Source organism: Acinonyx jubatus, chromosome C2 (genome assembly GCF_027475565.1).
Source record: "Acinonyx jubatus isolate Ajub_Pintada_27869175 chromosome C2, VMU_Ajub_asm_v1.0, whole genome shotgun sequence".
Lineage (NCBI taxonomy): Eukaryota > Metazoa > Chordata > Mammalia > Carnivora > Felidae > Acinonyx > Acinonyx jubatus.
In genome coordinates, this window is record NC_069384.1 from 139,889,709 (window position 1) to 139,913,996 (window position 24,288).

Consider the following 24,288-nt stretch of genomic DNA (forward strand, 5'->3'; position numbering starts at 1 on the left):
GAGATGAAAAAAAATTTAAACACTACTACAGTATTCCCCTTTCTCTATGTTCCAAGACCTGCACCATGGATAGTATCAAATCCTACATATACTGTGTTTTTTTCTGTATGTACATATCTAAGATAAAGTTTGATTTATAAATTAGGCACAGTAAGAAATTAACAAAATGGAATAACTACAATATACTGTAATAAAAGTTATGTGAAAGTGGTCTTTTTCTCTCTCAAAATACCTTACTGTACTGTAGTCAACTTCCTTGTGATGAAAAATGCCTACATGAAGAGATGAAGTGAGGTGAATGATGTAGGCACTGTGACCTAGTATTAGGCTACTAACTAACCTTCCAAATATGTCAGAAGAAGGATCATCTGCTTCTGGACCACGGCTTATTGCGGATTAACTAAAACCATGGAAAGTGAAACCACTAGATAAGGGGGGGTAGGGGGAACGCTACTATATTATAATAACCTCATGTTGAAAATAAGCAAAATGAACTGCACAACTTTATACGCTGTTAATAACTTTCAAATTCTTCAACATGACTATTTAGAATTTTACAAAAATAAGTATGATGCTTTTCCTGACAAAATTATTTTAGCTATGTAAAATTTCAAACTTTTTCAAAAGCCTGCCAGAATAAAAATAAGACAGAATTCTGAAATAGGAATTTGATGAACTGATGAGGAATTTTTCAAATATGCTAAGTGGATGCATTTCAATTAATCTGTAAGGTTAAGGACATTTCCAGTAATGCTCAATTAGATTAAAGGAAAAGTCTATTAAATAAAGCACTTTGCTTTCAATGAACAGGAAAAAGGTTTATGTAAAAATCTAGGCATTCTTAAGTCTTTTCACTCTATTGATGTGCTTAATGCTTAAAAAAAAAGTTGTACAGGCATCATCAATGCAATTTACCTAAGGTTCTATTATCTTATTAGCAAAGCAACAAAATACAATTTTAAAAAAATTAGACACATTTCTATCATACCTGCTTAAAACTATGCTTGTATTCTTTGCAAGCAGTCTCTACTGTAAACTTTGTACTGAAAATATTACAAAGTTTTGCACCATAACCATTGCGACCACCTGTAAGAACAATTAAATGTGAAAGGTTTAACGAAAGGGATTTTAGGGAACTTGGTTAACTTATCTACCATAGAGCAGATCTGTTGCAAAATAGTTCCACTTACTGCACTACCTTAATAATCACGAATTGAATATTTCAGAGTATATTTGGATTTTTTCATTTAAAGAAAAATACAATTAAGATTTAGCACATATGATAATACAAATAATATGCACTTTGCAGATTCATTACCTTCATCACAAAAAAATTAAACTTGCTATCTCCTATAATCAAGTAAGTGTATATGAGTACAAAACCTGAGCTTTCTATCAAAGTTACTTCTCTATTACAAAAATTTAATCTACGTCACTTCCTAAAGCCTTGGTTTTGAAAATAAATAAATAAAAACCATCAACCCACTTGAGCAATGGAAATAAGTAGGGAAACATTTGGTTTTGATCAAAGCACTTTTAACTCTATTTACAAAGCCCAGATTTCCAATCTTGACCGTCCTAAAACAGTTCAGAAGTAATTTAACTGATATCAAACAAAAGACATGGTGCTTATGTAACAAGAAATTCACATACACAGGAATTATACATCTGACTTTCATTAGTACTCTAATTCAAAACTCAAACTGTCAGCCAGGTTAGAGTTCCAGGAGTTCTAGCATGAGCCAATGTACTATCAATTAAGCTTTTAAAATGTCTCTGTCAGACATAATACTTACACATGATAGTTTTTTATAGACATTAATTCTGAAAATAATTTTTTCACAATAAAACTACATAGGTTTCCTTTTCTGTAATATTTAATATAGGAATAGTTAAATTTTATGTTGAAAGCATAAAAAATTCAATAAAAATTCTGATCAGCCATTTAGACTTTACCTGTTACTTTTTTCTCATCATCGTCATAGTTACTGGATGTTAAAAGCTGTCCAAAAATTAATGCAGGAACATAAACTTTCTCTACTTTGTGTTCTACTACTGGAATGCCTTTCCCATTATTCCAAATGCTTATAATGTTAGATTCACTGTAAATAAACAAGCAGAGTTTAGAGCTTAAAATGGTTTAAAGATATGTTAATTTCCATAAAAAATAAAGTAATCCAGAACAAACCTGAGTAACCGTAAGCTAAACTAAAGCCATTACTAATTAGAAGACACTCCTCTTTCAAGAAAATACTTGCTGAGGATATACATTTCTATCCTAGTCATAACTCAAATTAGGGCCACTAAGACCTGCAGGTAATATTGAAAATTTTCTCAGGAAAAGAAACTTCTTAACCTCCCAGAAAACAGTTAAAGCAGTGAAGATTTTACAAGAAATCAGCTAGCTACAGGGGCGCCCGGGTAGCTCAGTCAGGCGTCTGACTCTGGATTTCTGCTCAGGTCATGATCTCACAGTTCAGGAGTTCAAGCCCTGTGTCAGGCTGCTTGGGATTCTTTCTCTCTCCCTCTCTCTGCCCCTCCCCCCCCCCCATACACTTAAAAAGAAAAAGTCAGCCACAGATCCGTTTCTTTTCAAATACATTAGCCATGATCTCTTCCTGCTGCATTCTACCAGGATACCACCTGTGAATCACAAGCTCTGCAGAACCAGCTGCCATTGCCATTTTCATTTCCTGCCTGTTGCTGCAGTACATATGGAAGAGGACAAACAGCCTGAAATGTATTCCATTCTCAGACTAAATATTACAGGGTTGTTTTGCATTGTGGCAATCATTGTTATAAACTAATTTTAATGGTTTTAAAAAATGTAGATGTTACCTATTTTAGGTTTTTTGGGTTTTCCTATCACAAAACCATCCATTTAAGCCCCGAATGGTATACAACAGAGGCTCCTATAGCTAACATTGACTTGATGTAGGCAATAGTCCTGATGGAAAATTTTGCCTACTCTATCATTTTGAGTAGTACATACTATGATGCTTTAACCCATTTAAGAGCCAAATTTGCAAGGAAACACAGCATCATAACCAACACTGAGAACTGGCTCTAAAAGTTACCATTTGCCAATCTAATTCATAATTATTCTTAGATATACTAAGAATTTAATGTGAATTTCACTCACATATACATACCTTAATCTCTGAAGAATTCTTAGAAGTAGTTATTAAGACTAAAAAATTGCTATAAAAGCCAAAATTAAAATCATATATCCAGAGGGAAATCAGTTAATTAAATCAAGAAAGAAACAAACTAAAAAATAACTTTTAGCAGCACATCGTCTTCTTTCCCTAAATCAGCAACCAACTTTTCTTTCCCTCGTTCTCCAACACAGGTTCTATTCTCCAAATGTCCTAGGCTCAAATTTTGATAGCATTTTTTATTCAGATCTCCTGATCATTCTCTAGAGTCCTTAGTCATCAAGACTTATTAGTATGTCCTTAGATTCATTTCATATGAGTATTCAGTCCTTTCTTCATTCCAAATACTAATACACGAAGCTAGCCTAGTTATCACCTTAAATACTGTATACAAAGCTGAAAAGTCCTCTACTACATGTTTACAGCCATATCCTTAATTATAGTCAAATTTAATTGCCACTGTTCTGCAACACATATCCTATTTTTCCTTCAGGTCAGTTTTAATACTTGTCCATGTTCATTCTCAATTCTTCCATTTCTTTGTTTACTGGTCTTTCCTTTGCCTTTTTAGTCTCTTTGGCCAAAATTTACCCTAACTTTGAGAAGTCAGTTTATGACTTCAGTTCTCCATGAAGCCTTTTACCCAGCCAAAATTATATACCAAAATTAGAAAAAAAAATCTAAATTATTTATTGGGGACCTCAGGAGATTAGATTATCTCACTTGTAGGTAAACACCCTCTACAGAATACACAGCTGAATGTTTAAGTATGTAGCAGTTTCAAATTGCCTATTGTACCTCCACTTGTGCCTCCTATCTCCAGAGGTAATAGTGGGCCCTGGAAACACAGGCCAGAAACTACACTACTTTTCTAACTTCCAAATACTTCTTAGCTTAAGCTTAAAACCTGTTATTATTAAGTACCTATTTTCTATAAGAAACTTCATGGAGCTTAAAGTTAATAGAGAAGAATCCTAAAGGAAATAAAGGCAATGAAAGTTACAGACCTTAAATATCTCAGAATGACACAAAAGCCAATACAGTCATGAGTAAACCTTTAAAATGTTTTTCATCCAATTTAGTATATCATATATGGTACTATAATTAAGATAAGCATTTTGTAAATTCATTATCACAGTTAAAAAGTAAATAAATAAGGCTTCACATCTACATTCAGTAAGCCTAAGTATGAAATTTGAACTTTCTATCGGTCACCCCTCGCTACTGAAAAATCCCAATCTACATCACTTCCCAGATCTGGCATTTATTTCTGTAAGCTCTAAACAATGCTTCAGAGTTCTATAATATAATCTTTGTTCCATTAATAATCTTCACGGAAATATTAGGAAAAAGAATACTATGTTTGAATGAGCTACAAATAAAGTTTCAAAATAATTAAAACCAGAAAGAAACCTGGAAGACAATCTAAATATCTAATATTCATCAACTGGAAAAAGGTTAAATTATGATATATCAACATGATAATTAGTAACAGTTACAAAGATTTAAGTAGATCTATATAAGTTAATAACAATGGCTGTCCACAATATGTCAAATAAAAATGGAAAAAGCATACAATCCCAATTTTTAAAAAATAAAAATATATCTGTTGATGTATTTCAATAGGAGTGTGTACTATTTTATAAAGCTATGGATTTAAGAGATTTAACCCTACATAAACAAGGACACTTAAACTAGAGGGAGAGTTAGAATTCTGGTTAATATGCTTTCCACATTTGTTTTTAATCAGATAGCTGCCAACAAATAAGTTGTTTCAATACTAACCATCATATTCTATTACTTAATGAGTTTTAAGTTCTTCTGTAAACAGTTGCTCCAAATTCTAGCAAAGCTGCCCAAATTCTGCATGGCACCCCCTGCTAATATATTCTTATGCCTTTTACAACCATGGCTGCTACTTAAACTTTACCTCCACATTAGAGTACTATTGAAAAAGAATAAGAGCTAAGCTACCCACACTTAACCCATTAACTATCAAAATTTAACCTCTCCTTTACAAAGAGTTCATGTACACATGTGCACAAAGAAAATTTTAAATCTGCTATACAAAAATGTTAAAAAGAATGAAACTCAGAGGATATCAAAAATGAACAGCAGAGAACACTGGGTCAATGAAATAAATAGCAGAAGAGCAGTTTCCCATTTCAATTCTGCTTTTAATAACTTCTTTAAGGGCGCCTGGGTATCACAGGCAGTTGAGCATCCGACTTCAGCTCAGGTCACGATCTCCTGGCTCATGAGTTCGAGCCCCGTGTCAGGCTCTGTGCCTACAGCCCAGAGCCTGAAGCCTGCTTCAGATTATGTGTTTCCCTCTCTCTCTGCTCCTCCCCCTCCCCAGCTCGCACTCTGTCTCTCTTTCAAATATTTAAAAAAAAAATTTTTTTTTAATTTTTTTCAAAAGTTAAAAAAAAAACGAAAAGGGAAAAAGATCACTAAAGGCACTAGTTACATAGAATTACTTTGTCCAGAATCTATAATAAATTTAAAGGTAAAGCACTCCACCAAGAGCCACTATTCAGTCTACAGTGTTGTTTTATAGCTCACTTCTTCATCACTTTGTTATGACGGGATTCTATGTAAGCTGTTTTAAGTCCATGTTGTTGGATTAATGTGGCCAAAACAATTAAGATAAAAGAACCAAACAGCTGTAATCATGTTCATCAAGAATGTATTTAAGAGCCCCTTCTTCCTTAGTTTTCAGTCAAAATCTTTCCACTCTGAACTTTAAAAAGTTTAATGTTATCTAACATTCAACATCTATTACTCCTCACTAGCTAGCTCTCCTAAAGCACATTAAATGATACTGTTTTTAACTGGTAATTTCCTAAATATAGAAAAAAAGTAATCTTGAAGCTAAAATTTCATTGAAACTATTTTAAACCCTGCATAAATTACAATTTATAAGGGTCCTATGCACTTTACCACGTAAATCCTCAAGAATGTATTTGTTACAGAAAGGATCCAAAGGAGGGAAAAATGGAAAGAAAAAGAAAAATCTAGAACTTTAACAGCACAGTTATGCGGTAATATTTTCATATAAGATACTGTTTTATATACATATGTACATGAATCATAACCATACCATCTAAAATTACATTAGTGACAGTAAGACTAAACCTGAATTATTAAATGTTCACATTAGAGAAAAACCGTAACATCATTCGAAATTACTAATAAGATTATAAATGATATAAGTAATGCAATATTTTACAAAAGCATGCTGGCAAAAACAGGATAAATGTAACAGTAATATTTCTATCTTAAAACTGTATTATTTTCACTCCCTTTCAATTCTCCAAAACAAATCACCATAGTGAGATCTAATTAGCTGAAGACCTGGTATATATTCTATAATACCAGCAGTTCCTAATTTACAAATGATGTTATAAATAATGGAAAAGTCCAAACACTGGTCATAAAAAATAAATTTTACCCATAATATAATTGGAAGAGTACTAGCAATAGCCCTTAGCCTTGACTCCTAAAGCAAAGACAAAAAAGGAAACATCAAGCGACCACTGTATCACCTGAAACAATAGCCGCAGCACCAAAGAGAGAGAAAAATGGTTTCCAAGTGTTCCCATAAGGAAGTGCTTTGGAATAAAACATCATGAATGAGAGAGAAAACTATAGAAGTATACTATATTATGGCTAAAAGAGGCAAAAATAACAATGTCTCATGCAACAGGGAAACTTTAGGAGTACTAATTGTATACAGTATTTGAAGAGTATTCAAAAGCTGGGGGCTATCAGAATAAAACAACTTAGCATAAAAAATTAAACTTGAAATATACTTACGGATCAATAGAAACTTTAATACAGGTCATATTCTTATCCCTCTGTTTATTGTCAGCTGCATTAACTACAAATTAAATATTGTGATGAGTAATAAAATAAATACATGACACAACTTCATGTGCATCCCAACTTAATATAAATATTTACAGATAGTAATAGTTAATGAAAATTATTACTAATTTCTAATATAAAACTTTATTTTCCAAATAATATTCTTAAATTTGTATCACACTAAATTACTATTGTGTTATCTACTAAAAACAAGGGGTAGGGGAAGGGTAGATTTTGTGATATATAAAAATAATTAAAAACAAACATCTGCAGGCTATAACCCCCTAATCCAGGTGAGGCCCAAAAGAAAAAAATTTGAATTTAATTATACTGTATCTTTCTCTTGATATCCTTCAATAAACTAGTGGTTTTATAGACAGGTTGAGATAAAATAAATTATTTTTAAATTAAAAAGGCAACGTCTTCAGCATCCTTAGAAATCAAAACTAAATCTTATGTACTATAATAATATATTTTCATATATTAACCACTGCTGTGGTTAGACACATGACTACACAAATTTGAACGCAAGCTAGCTGTCAAATTCAACTTCAGTCACAGAACGACTATGTTCCTGGTAAACACTATGTAATATAAAAGTAAAAGTGAGTGGATAGCTGGGAAGCAAGAGTGAAAGGTATAAAATGCAAGTAATCAGGTTTACTCCCCTATTCTTTCCCCAAAGGAGGAAAGCTGGAGGAAGCTCAGAGAGACCCACATAACCCAGCTGTCGAGGAAATCTCAAGTGGCTGATGCGGTAGCAGAGCCCAGAGGCTCTAGAAAGTCCTTGACTAAAAATATTTCCAATGTGCACGCATTCCCTAGTAATCAAATGAGCATCCACATTTCGTTGATTTAATTAATCCTATGATTTGGGAAAAAAAACAGAGATCATTCAGAACAATGATTGCTTCTGCCCAACAGAAATGACTGATCTGTTGGTAAAAACCACAATTTTACATGTCTCACTGCAAACTCACTAAATCTTCAAGGATCAGGTCCTGTAATCTATATTTTTAACATGCCGCCCTAGGTAAAAGGGATGCACACACAACCTGCAATGACTACACATACAAGATACAAACCAACTTTGGATTACTGATCAAATACAACAAATTCATTTTATAAATAAATTCAAAGATATGTGCACAAATATGAAAATATTACAGCAAGTGACAAATTTTCTAAAGAACATTATATTCAGCACATAAGCCCAAGATATGTCTTTAAAATTTATACTGTAAGTCTAGCTTTATTTACATATTGATGTATGTATGTATACATATATATATATATATATATATATATATATATAATCAATGGAATGCGTTAAATCTTAAGCAAGTACTCACCCAAAATTTCATCAAAGATCTTGTATAAACCTGGCACAAAGGTAACCTCTCTGCAATTCATTCCTACATCTTCATCATATACCCACATTAGCTGCATTACGAGAAAAATTCAAAAGGAATTATTGGGTAAAAAAGCATTTAACATCAATTTTACATAGTATAAACCCACATCTGTCATTTCCTCTGTTAATACTTAGACTTTCAAAGTAAAAACACATACACTACTTCAGTTCCAATCATCTTCACTACATTCATATCCAATTTCAAAAGTTTCAAAATGGATAAATTATTCATTTTGTATTGAGTCTGTATTCTTACACATAAAGTCAGTTTATTAATACAAGGCACCAAGAATTGTTAGAAACAATATTTAAGTAAAATAGGGGAAAAAAACAAAAATATATACATATTTTACTTCCTGTTTTAGATTTTTCTATAAAGAGCACAGATTAAAATAATATGAATACAGCATGACTTTAGAGTCAGAGACTTAGCTTTGAATCCCAGCTCTTATTGGCTGAGAGATCTGCGCAAGTTATTTACATTTATTTAAACTTCAGTTTCCTTGTCTATAAAAAGGGGGTAACAGTACCTACATCCCAAAATTGTTAGAATCAGATAATATGTGCAAAAGCCAAGTTCATAGTAAGCATCAAAGGGTCATTAGTGTATATATATATATAAACTCTACAATTTGAAGCAAACCACAGCATAAACTTAAGAATTTTTAAAAGGTTCACACGCTACCATTTTACTCTATACTCCTGACCTCTAATAGTTTTTATCCTAGTTTTTTATCTTCAGCAGGAAATGAAGACATTTCTACCTACCTTAAATCTCTCTCCCTACTTTACATATGACCACAAAGACATGAAATTCTGTACTAAGCATATAATCACAAAAATTTTATTAAGTAGAACAGATATACATCTCCTAATCTCAAAATTTAACAAATAATTACCTGTGTCAACGGCTCCACTGACCCAATATACGTATCAGGACGAAGGAGAATATGTTCAAGTTGTGTCTTTTTCTGATACACTCTCTCAACAGACAACTTCTTTGAAGAATCATTTTTGTTTGCAGTTTCTGACTCTTCTTTTTTTGCAGCATTGTTCTGATCAAAAAGAGTCTAAAATTAACCAAAAAATCAAATTTAAATAACCTACCAAGGGGTAAACTAAAATGTATATGGACACAAGACATAGGCTTTCTTTTTAATTATCATATTATCTCTCAGGCTCACTGATTTTTAAGTCTTTAAGAGAACACAGGTCTATTTACTGACAGTCCAGTTCTTCTAGTACAGTGTAAAACTGCAGTTTTGACTCAGCCCAAAAAGTAGGTAAAGTCATATGCCTACACCTATATAATCCACAAATACAAATATTTCCCAATTCTGTAAGTTTTCAAGATAATTCTTACAGTCCTCAAAAACTTTCGAAGGAACAGGAGTTCTGGTCAGGTTATAGGTTCACAATGACTAAATCTGGCTAGCTGCAGGAGTCCCCAAGTCTTCCACATACCAACGCCTTGCCATTAAGCTACTGAAAATTATAGTAAAGAGTAGACAAAAGTAACCTACACAGAATAGTAACCTATGTAGTTAATTAATATGCACTGATATTGCTGAAAATACTAAGCATGGTTTATGAAATCTCAAATTTCACACTTTTTAGAGGTCATGCCAATAATTCCTTATATATCAGTGCTAGGTACCTCATTACTGAGGCATCCCATGATTCTAGTTTCTATGCCAATTCCAAAGAGACAGAGGTTGGTGATCTTAATCCTAACCATTCCTACAGTAGATAAGGATCCCTAATCCAATTCCCGAGGTCTAGAGATTTCCCTGTCTTCTTAATAGCAGCAGAGAACACATGCTTCTTCTGGAATTCCCTAATGTTGACAAGCAAGACATCTCACTAAAAGAAAGGTGTTATACTGACATATTTTTTTACAACCAAAAAATAATTCACATATAAGACACAATGAAAATTGAGATATCTTCACAGGTCTTTGAATTTAGTAGAAATGAAGCGGTCAGAAGACAAACAACAAAAGAGGTTTTGTTTTGTTTTTATGCATTTGAACAAGTCACTTCAATTCAGGTCCTACATATAGGACCTGAATACATACCATCCATACATACCATTATCTTTAAAGTTAATATTTGAAAAAAGGTCATTACATAGTCTTGAAATTTATGTTTAAAAATCAAATGCAGAACCTCTGAGCAGTCTAAACCAGGACAAGAACTGTAACATACAAACTCCATGGAAATTCAAACATTAATTAAAATCTTCCAGTGCCATAAATTTAACATAAAATTAAAGATAATAATATTTCAAAATAAAGTATTATAAATAACTCATTTTCTATATTTTAAACTATATTCTTATACATTCTTTCATTTATACATTACACTGCTCAATTAAAAACAGCTTTGGATAAAAGAAAATAATTGTTTCATAAAGTCTTCACATTCTATTTCTATCAAGAGTTAGATGATGAACTGGCCAGAAGTATGAATTATATTTTAAAAATACCAGACAGTCTCCAAATTTCTAATCCTGGCTTCTCATGAGATAGCTCATTAATTTATAGAAACAAATCTAAAGGTAAAAACATAATTGATTTTTTATAATGGGTCCTCAGAATAGTAAGGACTAAGATCACACTCTTTTAGAAAGTGTTTAAAGGCAATAAATGCTATGGAATAAAAGTGAGCATTAACTTAGAACTATTTGCAATCATTGGCATAAAGGTTAGGAACTTATAATAACCATGCAAGTAAAGGCTTTCTGATCCCAGGCTACTACTCCAAATCCCACAACAAAGAAAACATCTTTGATTTGACTAAACCAAAGACAGGTCTACCTAATTTGGGCTTCCACATTTAGCCCTGACCAGTTACACTGAACTAAAAGGGCGCGCACACACAAGTATGTAAAACAAGGGTAAAGCCCTTCAGCACTCCTTTAAGAATTAACAACTTTTCCCATATCCCTTCTTCCTCCCAAATGGATTACGAGAGAATAAGGAATGTTTGCTTGCACCTAACAGATCCCTATCAAGTTCAAAAGTTGTCATTCTTGATAGGATAATGTCTCAAAAATGAGAGAACAAATGAAACATAGTTGGCTTTGTTAAATTACTACCTGTAATTTTCTCTAAGAATAATATATAAATGTTAGAAAATAAGTTGACAAGTGCCTGTGTGGCTCAGTCAGCTAAGTGTCCAACTCCTGATTTTGGCTCAGGTCACGATCTCACGGTTTGTGGGTTCAAGCCCCACATCAGGCTCTGCACTGACAGTGTGAAGCCTGCTTGCTTGGGATTCTTTCTTTCTCCCCCCCACCCTCTCTCTGCCCCACTCCCACTCACATGCTCATATACACACACACACACACACACACCCTCCCTCTCTCTCTCTGCCCCACCCCCACTCACATGCTCATACACACACACACCACACACACACCCTCCCTCTCTCTCTGCCCCACCCCCATTCACACGCTCATACACACACACAGACACCCTCCCTCTCTCTCTCTCTGCCCCACCCCCACTCACACGCTCATACACACACACACACACACACACACACACACACACACACACACACACACACCCTCCCTCTCTCTCTCTCTCTGCCCCTCCCCTGCTCATGCTCTGTCTGCCTCTCTCTCAAAAATAAACATTAAAAAAAAATTTTAAGTATTGAAAGGCCTTAAAGAACACATTATTTATAGAATATAATAAAACAAATGTTTTGAGATCTGTCGACAATTCAATATTAACTCTCAATTTCTAAAACTTGCATTTAAAACTTTAAACCTAAGTATTTCATTGAGTCAATATTTTTAGTTAACTTTACCAAAAATTATTTGTTTTGACTATATAAACTCTATTGCTTTAACTTTTATGTGAAAATGTTAGTAATCAAGTATTTTTAAATGGGTAGCTTATTAAAACTACACTGTTTAGTGAACAAAATTACAAGAGTATATAAAAAATATGAGCCCATTATCATCAGAAAAAAAATTACTCATTATACACGCATAGGAAAAAATATAAAATACACTCAACAGAATATCATTCAAAATCATCTGTGAAAAGTAGAAATAAGTTATTTTCTTTTTTTAATGTTTTATGTTTATTTATTTTTGACAGCAAGAGAGACAGAGCATGAGTGGGGAGGGGCAGAAAGAGAGGGAAACACAGCATCCGAAGCAGGCTCCAGGCTCTGAGCCGTCAGCACAGAGCCCAATGTGGGCCTTGAACTCACTGACCAAGAGATCATGACCTGAGCCGAAGTCAGATGCTCAACCGACTTGAACCACCCAGGTGCCCCTTTCATTTTTTTTTTCTGATACACATTTTCTAGTTTTCTACAATGAACATGGATAGAAGTATTTTTAAAGTTTATTAACCCATGTATGTGAAAATGTAAATAAGCTAGAATAAAACTGAAGGTTTCTCTTTTCCAGCGACACTGTTAATACCTACTTATTACTTCCACACTCCCAACTTTCTCACTAGAATCTAAGCAAAAAGTAAAACCAAAATAAATAAGATTGGCAGGCTTGGCATAGAAAATAGAAATTAACACTGTGGTCAGATTTGTCTTTTACTTTCCCATTCTCAACAAATGGCTGGCTCACTAACAGCAAACAGAAAGAGAAGGTTCTCTCCTGAGAGGTCTGTAAGTTTTTCTGACAGAAACCTGGAATAATGTCCTGTTTGTTAGCAGAAAGTTGTCCCCTAAATAATGTCCAGGTCACTAAAAATCAAAATCTGGGGGTGACGGGACAGACAGCAACTGCTCGCCGCCCCCCCCCACCACCACAATGGGATGATCCCATCCCTAGAACAGGTATAAGTACAAACATCTTGGGCCTGAGAACTAAGTAAAATGAGAAAAATCTATTGATCATCTTCCCTCCAGCTGTTATTACCACTATCTCTAGCTAAGAGAGAAAGAAAGGAAAGAAAGAAATCACCAAGTAGTTCTTCAGTTTTAACACTATTACTGATAATATCCAGAAAAGAGATCACGAAACTAGCTTAAACAGAAACAGACCAGCAAACCCATATCTACACATTTATAAAAACACTCAAACCCACAAAGGATAAAGAAGACTGATATATATTTGACACTTGTAGGCTAAAAGAATTATGCTCGTTTCATTTGGGGAGGAGAGGTGTTAAACTTCCCATATTAATGTCAGTATGTTTGGGTTTTCATTCACAACTTATGTGGTTTACCTGTAAATCTACAAGTTTTCCCAGTGAATCTCTTGTGTGATTAGCACTATTTGAGAAGCTGAAAAATCCTTATTGAATTGCAATAATCCCCTCATCCTCCTGTTTAACTGAGACAGGTAAATGTTAGCAGAGGTTTGATTTTTAAATTTTTGTTGTGGTTGCTGTTGTATTCATCTTTTGCTTTTCAAGTCCTTGTTTCGCTATCTTCTTAATTTGCTTTAAGTTTTTGAATTATGCTCATTTGAAAAACTGAAAAGAAGGGGGTCTTTTGATTCAAAAATGGTGATTTAAACTTTTCTTATTCTTATATGTTCATAGTAGTAAAATACTTTGTACTGTCGTGATTGCACTAAGTACTCCACATTACATAAAAATTCACAATATGCCTGTAAAAATAATCAATTACCAAAAACATTCTAAATAAATTTTAAGGTTTGATAAAAGTGAAAACTTACAATTCAAGTTTATTTGTAATTTATTTTACTGTCTAAATTTGTTTATGTGGACAAAATACCGAGCTATTTATAGTAATAAATCCAGCATCTAGTTACAATGGAATATAAGAAATCAGAGCAACATTTTGATTTCCACATAAAACTAAAGTCAATGAAAATGTAAAATAACCCCATCTGAAAATATCCTTCACATATGTAAAAACGTTTTAATTCTCTTTGTGGTTTACACATGATGCCATACACGACTTTTTCTGAAGTTCAAAAGCTGGCTGCCAAATTAATGCATTGTTGGGGATTTTTAAATTATAACAAAAATATCAAAATAATTCATGTAATTGATATTAAAATATTATTGTATAGCACTTTTGCAATATTGCTAACTCCTAGTGAAAGAATATAGATATAACATTTATCCAAGATTCAACCTTTATCAAGAATACTTCTCAACCACCAGAAGAGAAAGAAAAACATTCCAATAAAACAAATTTTTTATTTCAGAATGAGTATGTACCAAGATCATTCTGTTTAAGAAAAAAAAAAAAAAGACTGTTCCATGCACAGTTCCAGAGCTGTCACGTGAGATATAGCAATTTGGGGCAATCACCCACAGTTCCTGTTTTTCTGTGAGAGAATGAATTGCTGCCAAGGAGGGGAGAGGAGATGGTTTGCCAGTTGGTGCTAAAAAGGAACTGAGCCAGTCATTCACATAATCGGCACAAAAAATCTCACCATCACCAAGCCAACAAGAGTGGTGCTAGCAAAACCTTGGCAACAAGCCTTTTCTCCTAGACAAGCCTGTCTTCTATAAATGACCCCCTTAGACTTCACATTACCCTTTTGTTACATCTCCTCCCCTTCCTTTCTCCCTCAAGACTGCCACGCTTTGATGTTCCTTTCACTCATATTTCACCTATGTAATAGAGAGGGCCATGCTACAACAAAACCAACACTTTGTCTTCCATCTATGCTCCTCAAGAGATGCCCTCCCAAACCAGGGACAGGGAAAGAGATGGAAGGTGAGGGATACTTAAGATCATAAGGAATGTTTAAATGTCCACTGTGAAAATAAAAAATACACTTTCTCTAAAAGGCATCCAAATTGGAAAGGAAGAAGTAAAACTGTCACTATCTGCAGACGATATATTATATATAGAAAAATCTAAGGACTCCACCAAAAAACTATTAAAATTAACAAATTCAGGAAAGATGAAGGATACAAAATCAATATATATAACTCTCTTGTGTTTCTGTACAATGACAAACTATCAGAAAGAGGAATTAACAATCCCATTTACAACTGAATCAAAAAGAATACTTCGGAATAAATTTAACCAGAAAGGTGAAAGACCCATTCGCTGAAAACTAAGACATTGATAGAGAAACTGAAGACACAAAAAAATGGAAAGATATTCTATGCTCATAGAATTAATATTCTTAAAAAGTCCATACTACACAAAGCAGTCTACAGATTCAATGCAATCCCTATCAAAATTCCAACAGCATTTTTCAGAGAAACAGAACAAACAATCCTAAAATGTGTATGGAACCACATAAGGCTCTGGATAGCCAAAGCAATCTTGAGTAAGAAGAAAAGACGTAGAGGCATCCCACTCACCACAGTTTCAAACTATATTAAAAGCCATAGTAATCAAAACAGTATGGTATTGGCATAAAAACAGACACAAAGATCAATGAACAGAACAGAGAGCCCAGAAATACACCCACATATACATGGTCAATTAATTTACAATAAAAGAGCGAATAATATACAAGGAAGAAAGGATTGTCTCTTCAATAAATAAATGGTGCTGGGAAAACTGGACAGCCACATGCATGAATGAATGGGAGCCCTATCTTATACCATACACAAAAATGAACTCAAAATGAATTAAAGACTTCAATGTAAGCTCCTTGATGTGGGTCTTGACAATGATTTTTTTAATGGACACCAAAAGCAGAGGCAACAAAACAAAAAATAAGCGAGACTACATCACACTAAAAAGCTTCTGCACAGGGGCACCTGAGTGGCTCATTCCATTAAGTGTCCAACTTTTGGTTTCAGCTCAGGTCATGATCTCACAGTTTGTGAGTTCAAGAGAGCATGCAGCCTGCTTCAGATTCACTCTCTCTCTCTTTCTGCCCCTCCCCCATTCACACTCACACACACTCTCTCTCAAAATACAGAAATAAACTTAAAAAAAAAAAAGCTTCTGCACAGCACAGGAAACCATAAAAAATAAAAAGGCAACCTACCAAACATGAAAAAATACTCGCAAATGATAAATCTGATAAGGGGTTAATATCCAAAATATATAAAGAACTCATACAACTCAATAGCAAGGAAAAATCCAACAAAAAAAAATGGGCAGATTTCCTGAATAAACATTTTTCCAAAAAAGACATAGATGGCCAATACACACATGAAAAAACATGCAACATCACTAATTATCAGGGAAATGCAAATCAAAACCACAATAAATAAATAAATAAATAAATACATACATACATACCACAATAAGATACCACCTCACACCTATCAGGAGGGCTATTATCAAAAAGACAAGAAATAAGGAGTGCTAGCAAGGATGTGGAGAAAAGGGAACCTTAGTGCACTGTTGGCAGGAATGTAAATCGGTGCAGCCACCATGGAAAACAGCAGGAGGTTTCCCAAAAAAAATTACAAATAGGGGGCACCTGGGTGGCTCAGTTGGTTGACTTCAGCTCAGGTCATGATCTCATAGTTCGTGAGTTCAAGCCCCCTGTCAGGCTTTGCACTAGCAGTGGGGAACCTGCTTTGGATTCTGTCTCCCTCTCTCTGTGCCCCTCCCCCACTTGTGCTCTCTCCCAAAAATAGATAAACATGAAAAATAATAATTATTTTTAAATAATATTTAATAAAATATTAAATAAAAATATTATTTTAAAATATTATTATTTTTAAAAATTAGAAATAAAATTACCATTGGATCCAGCAATTCCACTTCTGGGCATTTATCTGAAGAAAACAAAAATACTAACTTGGAAAGATATATGCACCCCCATTTTCACTGCAGCATTATTTACAATAGCCAAGACACATGAGCCACCTAAGCGTCCATTAATAAATGGATAAAGAAAATGTGGTACATACGCACACACATACATACGCGCGCACACACACACAGAGGAATATCATCCATCCATAAAAAAAGAAGGAACTTTTGCCATTTGTGGCATGAATGAACCCTGAAGGCATTACGCTAAATGAAATAAATCAAAGAAAGTAAGACAAATACTGTATGATCTTACTTATATTTGGAATCTAAAAACAAAGCAAAACAAAAACCCTGAATATGGAGGGTGAAGGGAACAACATGGCAGAAGGTGACCTATAGGTACAAACTTCCAGTTATAAAATAAGGAAGTCCTGGGAATGTAATGTAAAACAATATGACTACAGTTAATCATACTGCACTGTGTATTTAAAAGTTGCTAAGAGATTTGATCTTAAAAATCCCAATCAAAAGAAAAAAAAATTGTAACTGTGTGGCGATGAATGCTGACTTATTGTTATTTCACAATATTAAAAAAAAAGAATACTTAGTCTCTGAGACAAAAGACATGAAAATTCTTTTCAATAGACTTGAAAAAAAAAGACGCATGCATGTGTACACATCTGAGAGATTATGTGGCAGCATTATGTGAATATGTGGATAATCTCAATCAGTCCTCAAAGAGCTCCACAAAGTAGACACCCTTATCATAATTCTCCTTCTATAGATGAGGAAATGGAAGTCTGAAGAAGTGTTTTCCCAAAGCTAATAAACTAGTACTTGAAGAAGCTGAATTATGAAACTATGTGATCTGATTTCACAGCCCATTCTCTTAAAAAGCATTGTTACACAAGATACATATACCCTAAAAAGGAAACATATTCCCTAGCTTTCTGTGTGAAAGTAAACGAAAGGTTAGTAGAAAGAGATACAAGTATACCCCAGAAGACTTTTTAATCCTGTTACATCAGGATATAAAAGATGAGGCTTTTTGGTTTTTAATGTTTTTAAAGTGGGAGGTTGTATTGAATCATGGTTACAAAGATAAACCTGGTTTCAATCCCACTTCTGCCTTAGTCAGGTGATTAATAGTTTGTTACCTAATTCTCTAACCAGCCCCACCCCCATTTCTTTCTCTGCAAATGAAAATAATAAACTCATCATACCTTTTCTCTAACGGGGGCCCTATTTTTAAAAACTATAAAAGAAGCTTAGTTTTTAAAAGCTGTACTTAGTAAAATACAACTACTGGCACTGAAATAATTAACAGATCTAAAACTACAGGTAAACACTCCCATTCAGAAAAGTTAGCACCAATTATAACATTTTCTAAGTGCTGCTTTATGTTACTCGACAATGTATCTAACATCGCTACCTGACCACTTGTCTTACTAATGATAGACTTTTGAGGAAGTTATATGTCAGTTACCCAATTTGTTAACGAATAACTGAGGTTACGGGCACCTGGATGGCTCAGTCTGTTCAGAGTCCCACTTCAGCTCAGGTCATGATCTCGCAGTTTGTGAGTTTGAGCCCCTCATCGGGCTCTGTGCTGACAGCTCAGAGCCTGAAGCCTGCTTCGCATTGTGTCTCCTCCTCTCTCTGCCCCTTCCCTGCTCATGCTGTGTCTCTCTGTCTCTCAATAATAAATGTTAAAAAAAATTTTTTTAATAAAAAAAAATAACTGAGGTTGGATTATGAATTCAGCTTTTTGCTAAACACTATAAAGGATACAAATAAGTACAACACATGGTCTCTGATTTTAGGGAGTTTATAATTTAATTGTTAAAGGCAAAATTATGCGTGAAAGTTATATAAAAATACTTTTTTTGTTTTGTTTTGTTTTGTTTTTACCCATAAGAGTAACAGGAAAGGATGAGTGTAAACTGGAGGATAAGAGTTTGGTGAGACTCTGAGCTAGCCTTGAAGAGTAATTAAGATTTAGACTGGTCAAGAGCCTTCTTTTCAGAGGGGGATGAGTAATGCCATGTGTTGCTGGTATTAACTTCTATTGGGATGCTTGCCAGCATGTAGTATTAACATTGTCATTGCATGAAAGTTCACATTTTTTATAGGTATCTCTCATGACATATATTTTTAAATGCTTGTTTATTACTTTGAGAGACAGAGAGTGAGAGCAGAGAGAGAGAGAGAGAGAGAGAGAGAGAGAGAGAGAGAGAATCCCAAGCAAGCTCCACACTGTCAGTGCAGAGCCCAACATGGGGCCTGAACTCATGAACTTTGAGATCAGGACCTGAGCCGAAATTAAGAGATGGACACTCAACCGACTGAGCCACCAGGTGCCCCTAAAGCAAGGTTCTTAATACAAATCTTTAAATAATATTTGAATATACAATCATGTTTTCTGAATTAGAAATATTCACAGTAAACAAAAAAAGTATTCCTTGTCTCTCACTGAATTTTACTTTTCTAAAAATTTTAAATACTTATTTATTTTTGAAAGATAAGAGCACGAGAGGGGGCAGGCAAAAAGAGAGGGAGACAGAATCCAAAACAGGCTCCAGGCTCTGAACTGCCAGCAGAGCCGGACGTGGGGCTCCACTCACCCCACTCACGATCTGTGAGATCGTGACCTGAGCCGAAGTCGGATGCAATGCTTAACTGACTGAGCCACCCAGGCACCCCTCATTGAATTTTACTTTTTAAAACACTATGTTAGTTGTGGTTTTATGTATTTTTTAAAGAAACTTACGTTTTAGAGACAAATACTGAAATATTTACAGATGAAGTGACATAATTCCAGGATTTGCTCTACTTCAAAATAATGAAAAGGGGCAAACTGGGTAACCTTGAGCTGGTAATCGTTGAAACCTGGTAAATAGAAGAAGGCTTCTTATATTATTCTGGGCACCACTTTTTTATATGCTAATATTTTTAATCATAATATCTTTTAATCTACCAAATTAGAGTACTGCTAGGAAAAAAAGATCAATATTCATATGGTAATTAACTATATTCTAATGTTTCCACAAAAGTTTTTACAACCACTTACAAATGATAAATAACAAAATGAAATTGACTAGAGGGGCTACTAATCAAAGCTTTACAAACTAAAGGTTAATTCAAGAAACTTTGCTTAGTTCAGGAAGCCTTCAGAGCTGTTGTCAGTGTTAACTCAAAATAGTTCTACTATATTTTTCACTTTTTTTAATTTCAAAAAATTAGCTTAAAATGCTATAAATCAAGCACAAGCCAAATACAGTATCATAAGGAGAAGTTAATGTCAGTCTTAAACCACCCTGCTTTGTGGTTTCAGGTACTGAAATGTAAACTTTCAGGGGGCGCCTGGGTGGGTCAGTGGGTTGAGCTTCTGACTCTTGATTTTGGCTCAGGTCATGAACTCATGGTTTGTGAAATCGAGCCCCAAATCGGGCTCCGTGCTGACAGTGCAGAACAGAACCTGCTTGGGATTCTCCCCCCCCCCCCCCCCGCTCCCCCACCCCCACCCTCCCTGCCCCTTCCCTGCTCTCACTCTATCTCTCAAAATAATAAACAAACATTTAAAAATATATGTCATGAGAGATACCTATAAAAAATCTAAACTTTCATGCAATGACAATGTTAATACTACATGCCGGCAAGCATCCCAATAGAAGTTAATACCAGCAACACATGGCATTACCCATCCCCCTCCCAAAAGAACGCTATCAGGGACTAATTCCATTTTTATTTCTTCCTGTTACCCACAAGCAGGTGGCAACATAACACCAGTTTCAATACAGCAGGCAAAGTTACCCCTCTTCAGAAATAGACGACCACTGAAACAAATCCCTGAATTCCTTCAAAGGAATAATTTCCTTTCACCCGGGTTCAAAAGCATTTCATGTAAAAGCAACTTCATTATTCTGAGTGTACATTTCTTGAACTTCACCACCACCAACAAAAACCGTTTATTAAACCCAGAACTGGCTACCTATGTTTAATTTCATTTAATTCTCAATGTAACCTTATTTTATAGATGAGAAAACAGACATAGAAAGGATAGGTCCCTTTTGGAGTATGTGTTGGAGAAAGGATCTGAATCTACAGCAACTTGACATCAAAATCCATCCTCATAACCACCTCACTATGTTGCCTCCCATAAAATTAGTCTATGATCAATGATGTTGATTACGGACATAAAGATGGTCATATAACCTGACAAATTTAAAGCAAGCATCAAATCTTAAAGTGGACTTCCGGAGTGATTAGCGTTTCAATAAACTTCTAATCCAACAAGAGGATACAATCTATAAGTAAAAGATTAAGTGACTTTTACTGTATTAGTTTTGTATGAAAAAAAAAACCTTTAATAAATCAAAATTATCAAATGAATTTTCTGATACTGAATGAGACCCTCTAAGTTTCATGAAATTTTTTATGTAAGTAAGTTTCCTATTGAGCTTGACAGAAAAAGCAGTCATTTAGTTATCTACAAAGTTAAATACCAGTAAATTAAATATCGCTATCAAATGTCAAATGCCAACCAATTCCATCTTGGAGCAAAATGTTTACCATTACAGAATCAGAAGTCCTCAGGAACACAAATCAGGCCTGGACACTTCCAAACAGTGAATGAGAACCATCTGGCTAACTCAATTTTCAGAAGTTGTTTGATTTTAGTAACAGGGGTAAGGGCCATCCATTTGTAAAAATCAGTGTTTTGCATTTATGCATTCTCCCCTCCGAGAATGGGCCGCATGGACCAATAATTTATAACCTCACATGTTATCTATTCTGGCTCTGATCTGTTCACCATGCTACATTATTGGAGCAGCATACAAAATTCGGAAAACTCAACAATAAAAGCCTGGCAAGTCACTTTGCAAAGCACCCTGGCACCCAAACGTAAGTGGTTAAAATGTTTTTCTGCTACCAGTAACATACTTTTTTTTTTTTTTTACAAGGAATACTTTTCAACACAGAACTGCTACTCAACTCCCCTCAACCTGGCCCAAGTGAAGAGAAAATGAAGCAGTGGTAATAAAAATGCCAATATGAAAGTGTCCTTGGGTGTTTTGAAAAAGGGAAAATCCATCGAAAGTCCCTGTAAAATGTAACGCTTTTTAAATGTTTCTCCTGGAAACCAAGTCAGTTGGCTGAGCTGCGCTTTTTTTGTGTAGGAAATGACCCTGCTCTGAACTCTATGCTGAGCAAGTGAAATGCTGGTGAATTATCGATCTGCCGTGGGAATCGGATCTCTCTGGGTCTTCCCTCCTCTACTACTTCCCAGCAGGAACGGAGCGCCGAAATCCTTTAATTCCGGGGCTAAGCACTTCGGTCACCTCTCCAGCACCCTCCATTCGGCCCCCACCCCGCTTCACCTGCGATGCTGACGCAGGTGAACGCTTCTTTTAATAATCCCACCCGGACAGATGGACGACCTACAGCATATTAGCTGCTGCGGAAACAGCCATTCCGAATGCGCTTTCAACCGAACGAGACTCTGAACTCAAGTGTAAATTGCCTTAGACGAATCCCCCACCAAACCCATTCTTCTCTGAGAGGTCAGAGAATCAGAAATGGATGCATTTGCATTTCCAGGACGGACACACACACACACACACACACACCCCTTTCTCCGGGATTTTCTCAAACCACATTTAATAAAAGTGCTGACCCACAGAGAGACACAGGCATTACTGCCATACCCATCATCTCATGCCTGACTGACCTGGAAGAGTCTTGAGAAAGAGGAAAAAAGATGAAGCGAGGGCTTCCTATCGGATTCATGGTCTGTCCCCCTAAGTTTAAGCGCACGTAAGCCCCAGCAGCGGAGCCTCCATAGAGGTAAAGAAAGAAAAGGGGCGGGGAGCGGGGGGTTCTGCTGGCAGAAGCCCCGACGGGGCGCCCGTCCGGGGCGCCGGATTTCCCTCTCTTTTCCCTTCCTCCCCACCCCCGGTCCGCCCGGCGGAATTCCTCCCCCGCCGCGGGCCGGGAACAATGCCGCGGCCAGGACCCCCGCCCTCCGTCGCCCGCCACTCACCACCCAGGTCAGTGCCCCGTTGCCGCCGGCTCCCGCGCCGCCGCCGCCGCCCGCCTTGGCCATGGCGGGTGCCTCCGCTCACAGGCCCCGAGGCCGCGGCCGCCGCTCCCGCTTCCCTGCGGGCCGCCGGCCCCCGCTGCTCCGCACCGACCGCTCCGCTCGTCGTGTTCCTAGCGGCGCCGCCCCCCGCGCCCCATCGTCGAGACCCGGGGCGGACGCCCGGCCGAGCCCGCCGAGGAGGCCGCGCCGCCCGGCGCCCTCAAACTCGAGGCGCGGCGGCCGCGTCGCCCGGGCCTAGGGCCGCCGCTGAGGAAGAGGTGGAGGAGGAGGAAGCAGGAGGCCGGCGGCGACAGAGCCGCGGCGCTTCCTCCTCGCCCGCCCGCCCGCGGGCGCCGCAGCAAGCCGGGCCGAGGCCGGGAGGTGCGCGCGGCGAGCGCAGCCGGGGAGCCCGGGGCGTCCAGACGTGGCGGGGACGCAAAGGCGCCTTGTCCTTCCTCACACTCCGCGAAGGCCGGCCGCTGGGGTTGCGGGAGTCGCCGCCGCTGGTGCCGCTGCCTCAAAGGCCGCCTTCGTCGGCCGCGCTGCACCCCGACTTCCTCACATCCACACACCGAGAGGGACAATAAACAGAGCCACCACCGTCGCGGTCGCCTCCCTCTTGTCCGGCATAACACCGCACACACACATTCGCACACCAGGGAGGGCGGGAGGGAGCGGCGGCCGCCCCGCTGTCAGTCAGAGCCTCGGCGCCCAATCGGGGCCTTTTCGCCGCAACCCCTCGGCCAATCCCAAAATTCCAAGCCCCCGGAGGGGCGGGACCCGAGGGGGAAACGTCATTGCGGGTAGCAACCGAAGGGAAGACTTGGGGTTTTTGTTTGTGTGTGTGTCTGTGGGTTTTCCATTTGAGGGGTGAGCGGGGGCTGCTGTCAAGGGTCGTTTGAGGGCGGCAAAGGGAAAGGGTCGAATTGGCCTCGGGTCGATTGTACTCCGAGTGCGCTGTTTACTATAAGATCGGCTGGCGAAGCCGAGGCATTTCTTTGCCTGGGGCCGCTGTGGGGGGAGGAGGGAGAGAAGCCGGGGCGGGGGGTGGGGGGGGGGGGTGGCAGGAAGAAGCCGAGGGCAGTCCCAAAGGGAAAGTATTTTTAAAGAGCGGTTGTAAACCGC

At 36.9% G+C, this 24,288-nt stretch overlaps 1 protein-coding gene across 2 annotated transcripts in view; it reads right to left on the minus strand.

The window, feature by feature from the left end:
• TOP2B (DNA topoisomerase II beta) overlaps positions 1 to 23,836 on the minus strand; it is a 64,736-nt gene extending 40,900 nt beyond the window's left edge. The window contains exons 1-6 of one of the 2 annotated variants that reach the window (XM_027040930.2): positions 23,125 to 23,836; positions 9,342 to 9,497; positions 8,381 to 8,471; positions 6,978 to 7,041; positions 1,957 to 2,102; positions 989 to 1,086 (exon numbers count right to left, since the gene is read on the minus strand). In XM_027040930.2, the coding sequence (XP_026896731.1) occupies positions 989 to 1,086; positions 1,957 to 2,102; positions 6,978 to 7,041; positions 8,381 to 8,471; positions 9,342 to 9,497; positions 23,125 to 23,187 (618 nt within the window). In that variant the 5' untranslated portion in view covers positions 23,188 to 23,836. Of the gene's footprint in view, positions 1 to 988; positions 1,087 to 1,956; positions 2,103 to 6,977; positions 7,042 to 8,380; positions 8,472 to 9,341; positions 9,513 to 23,124 lie in introns of both variants that reach the window. The other variant, XM_027040929.2, reaches the window with a different exon arrangement.
• Between the last annotated feature and the right edge of the window lie 452 nt (positions 23,837 to 24,288).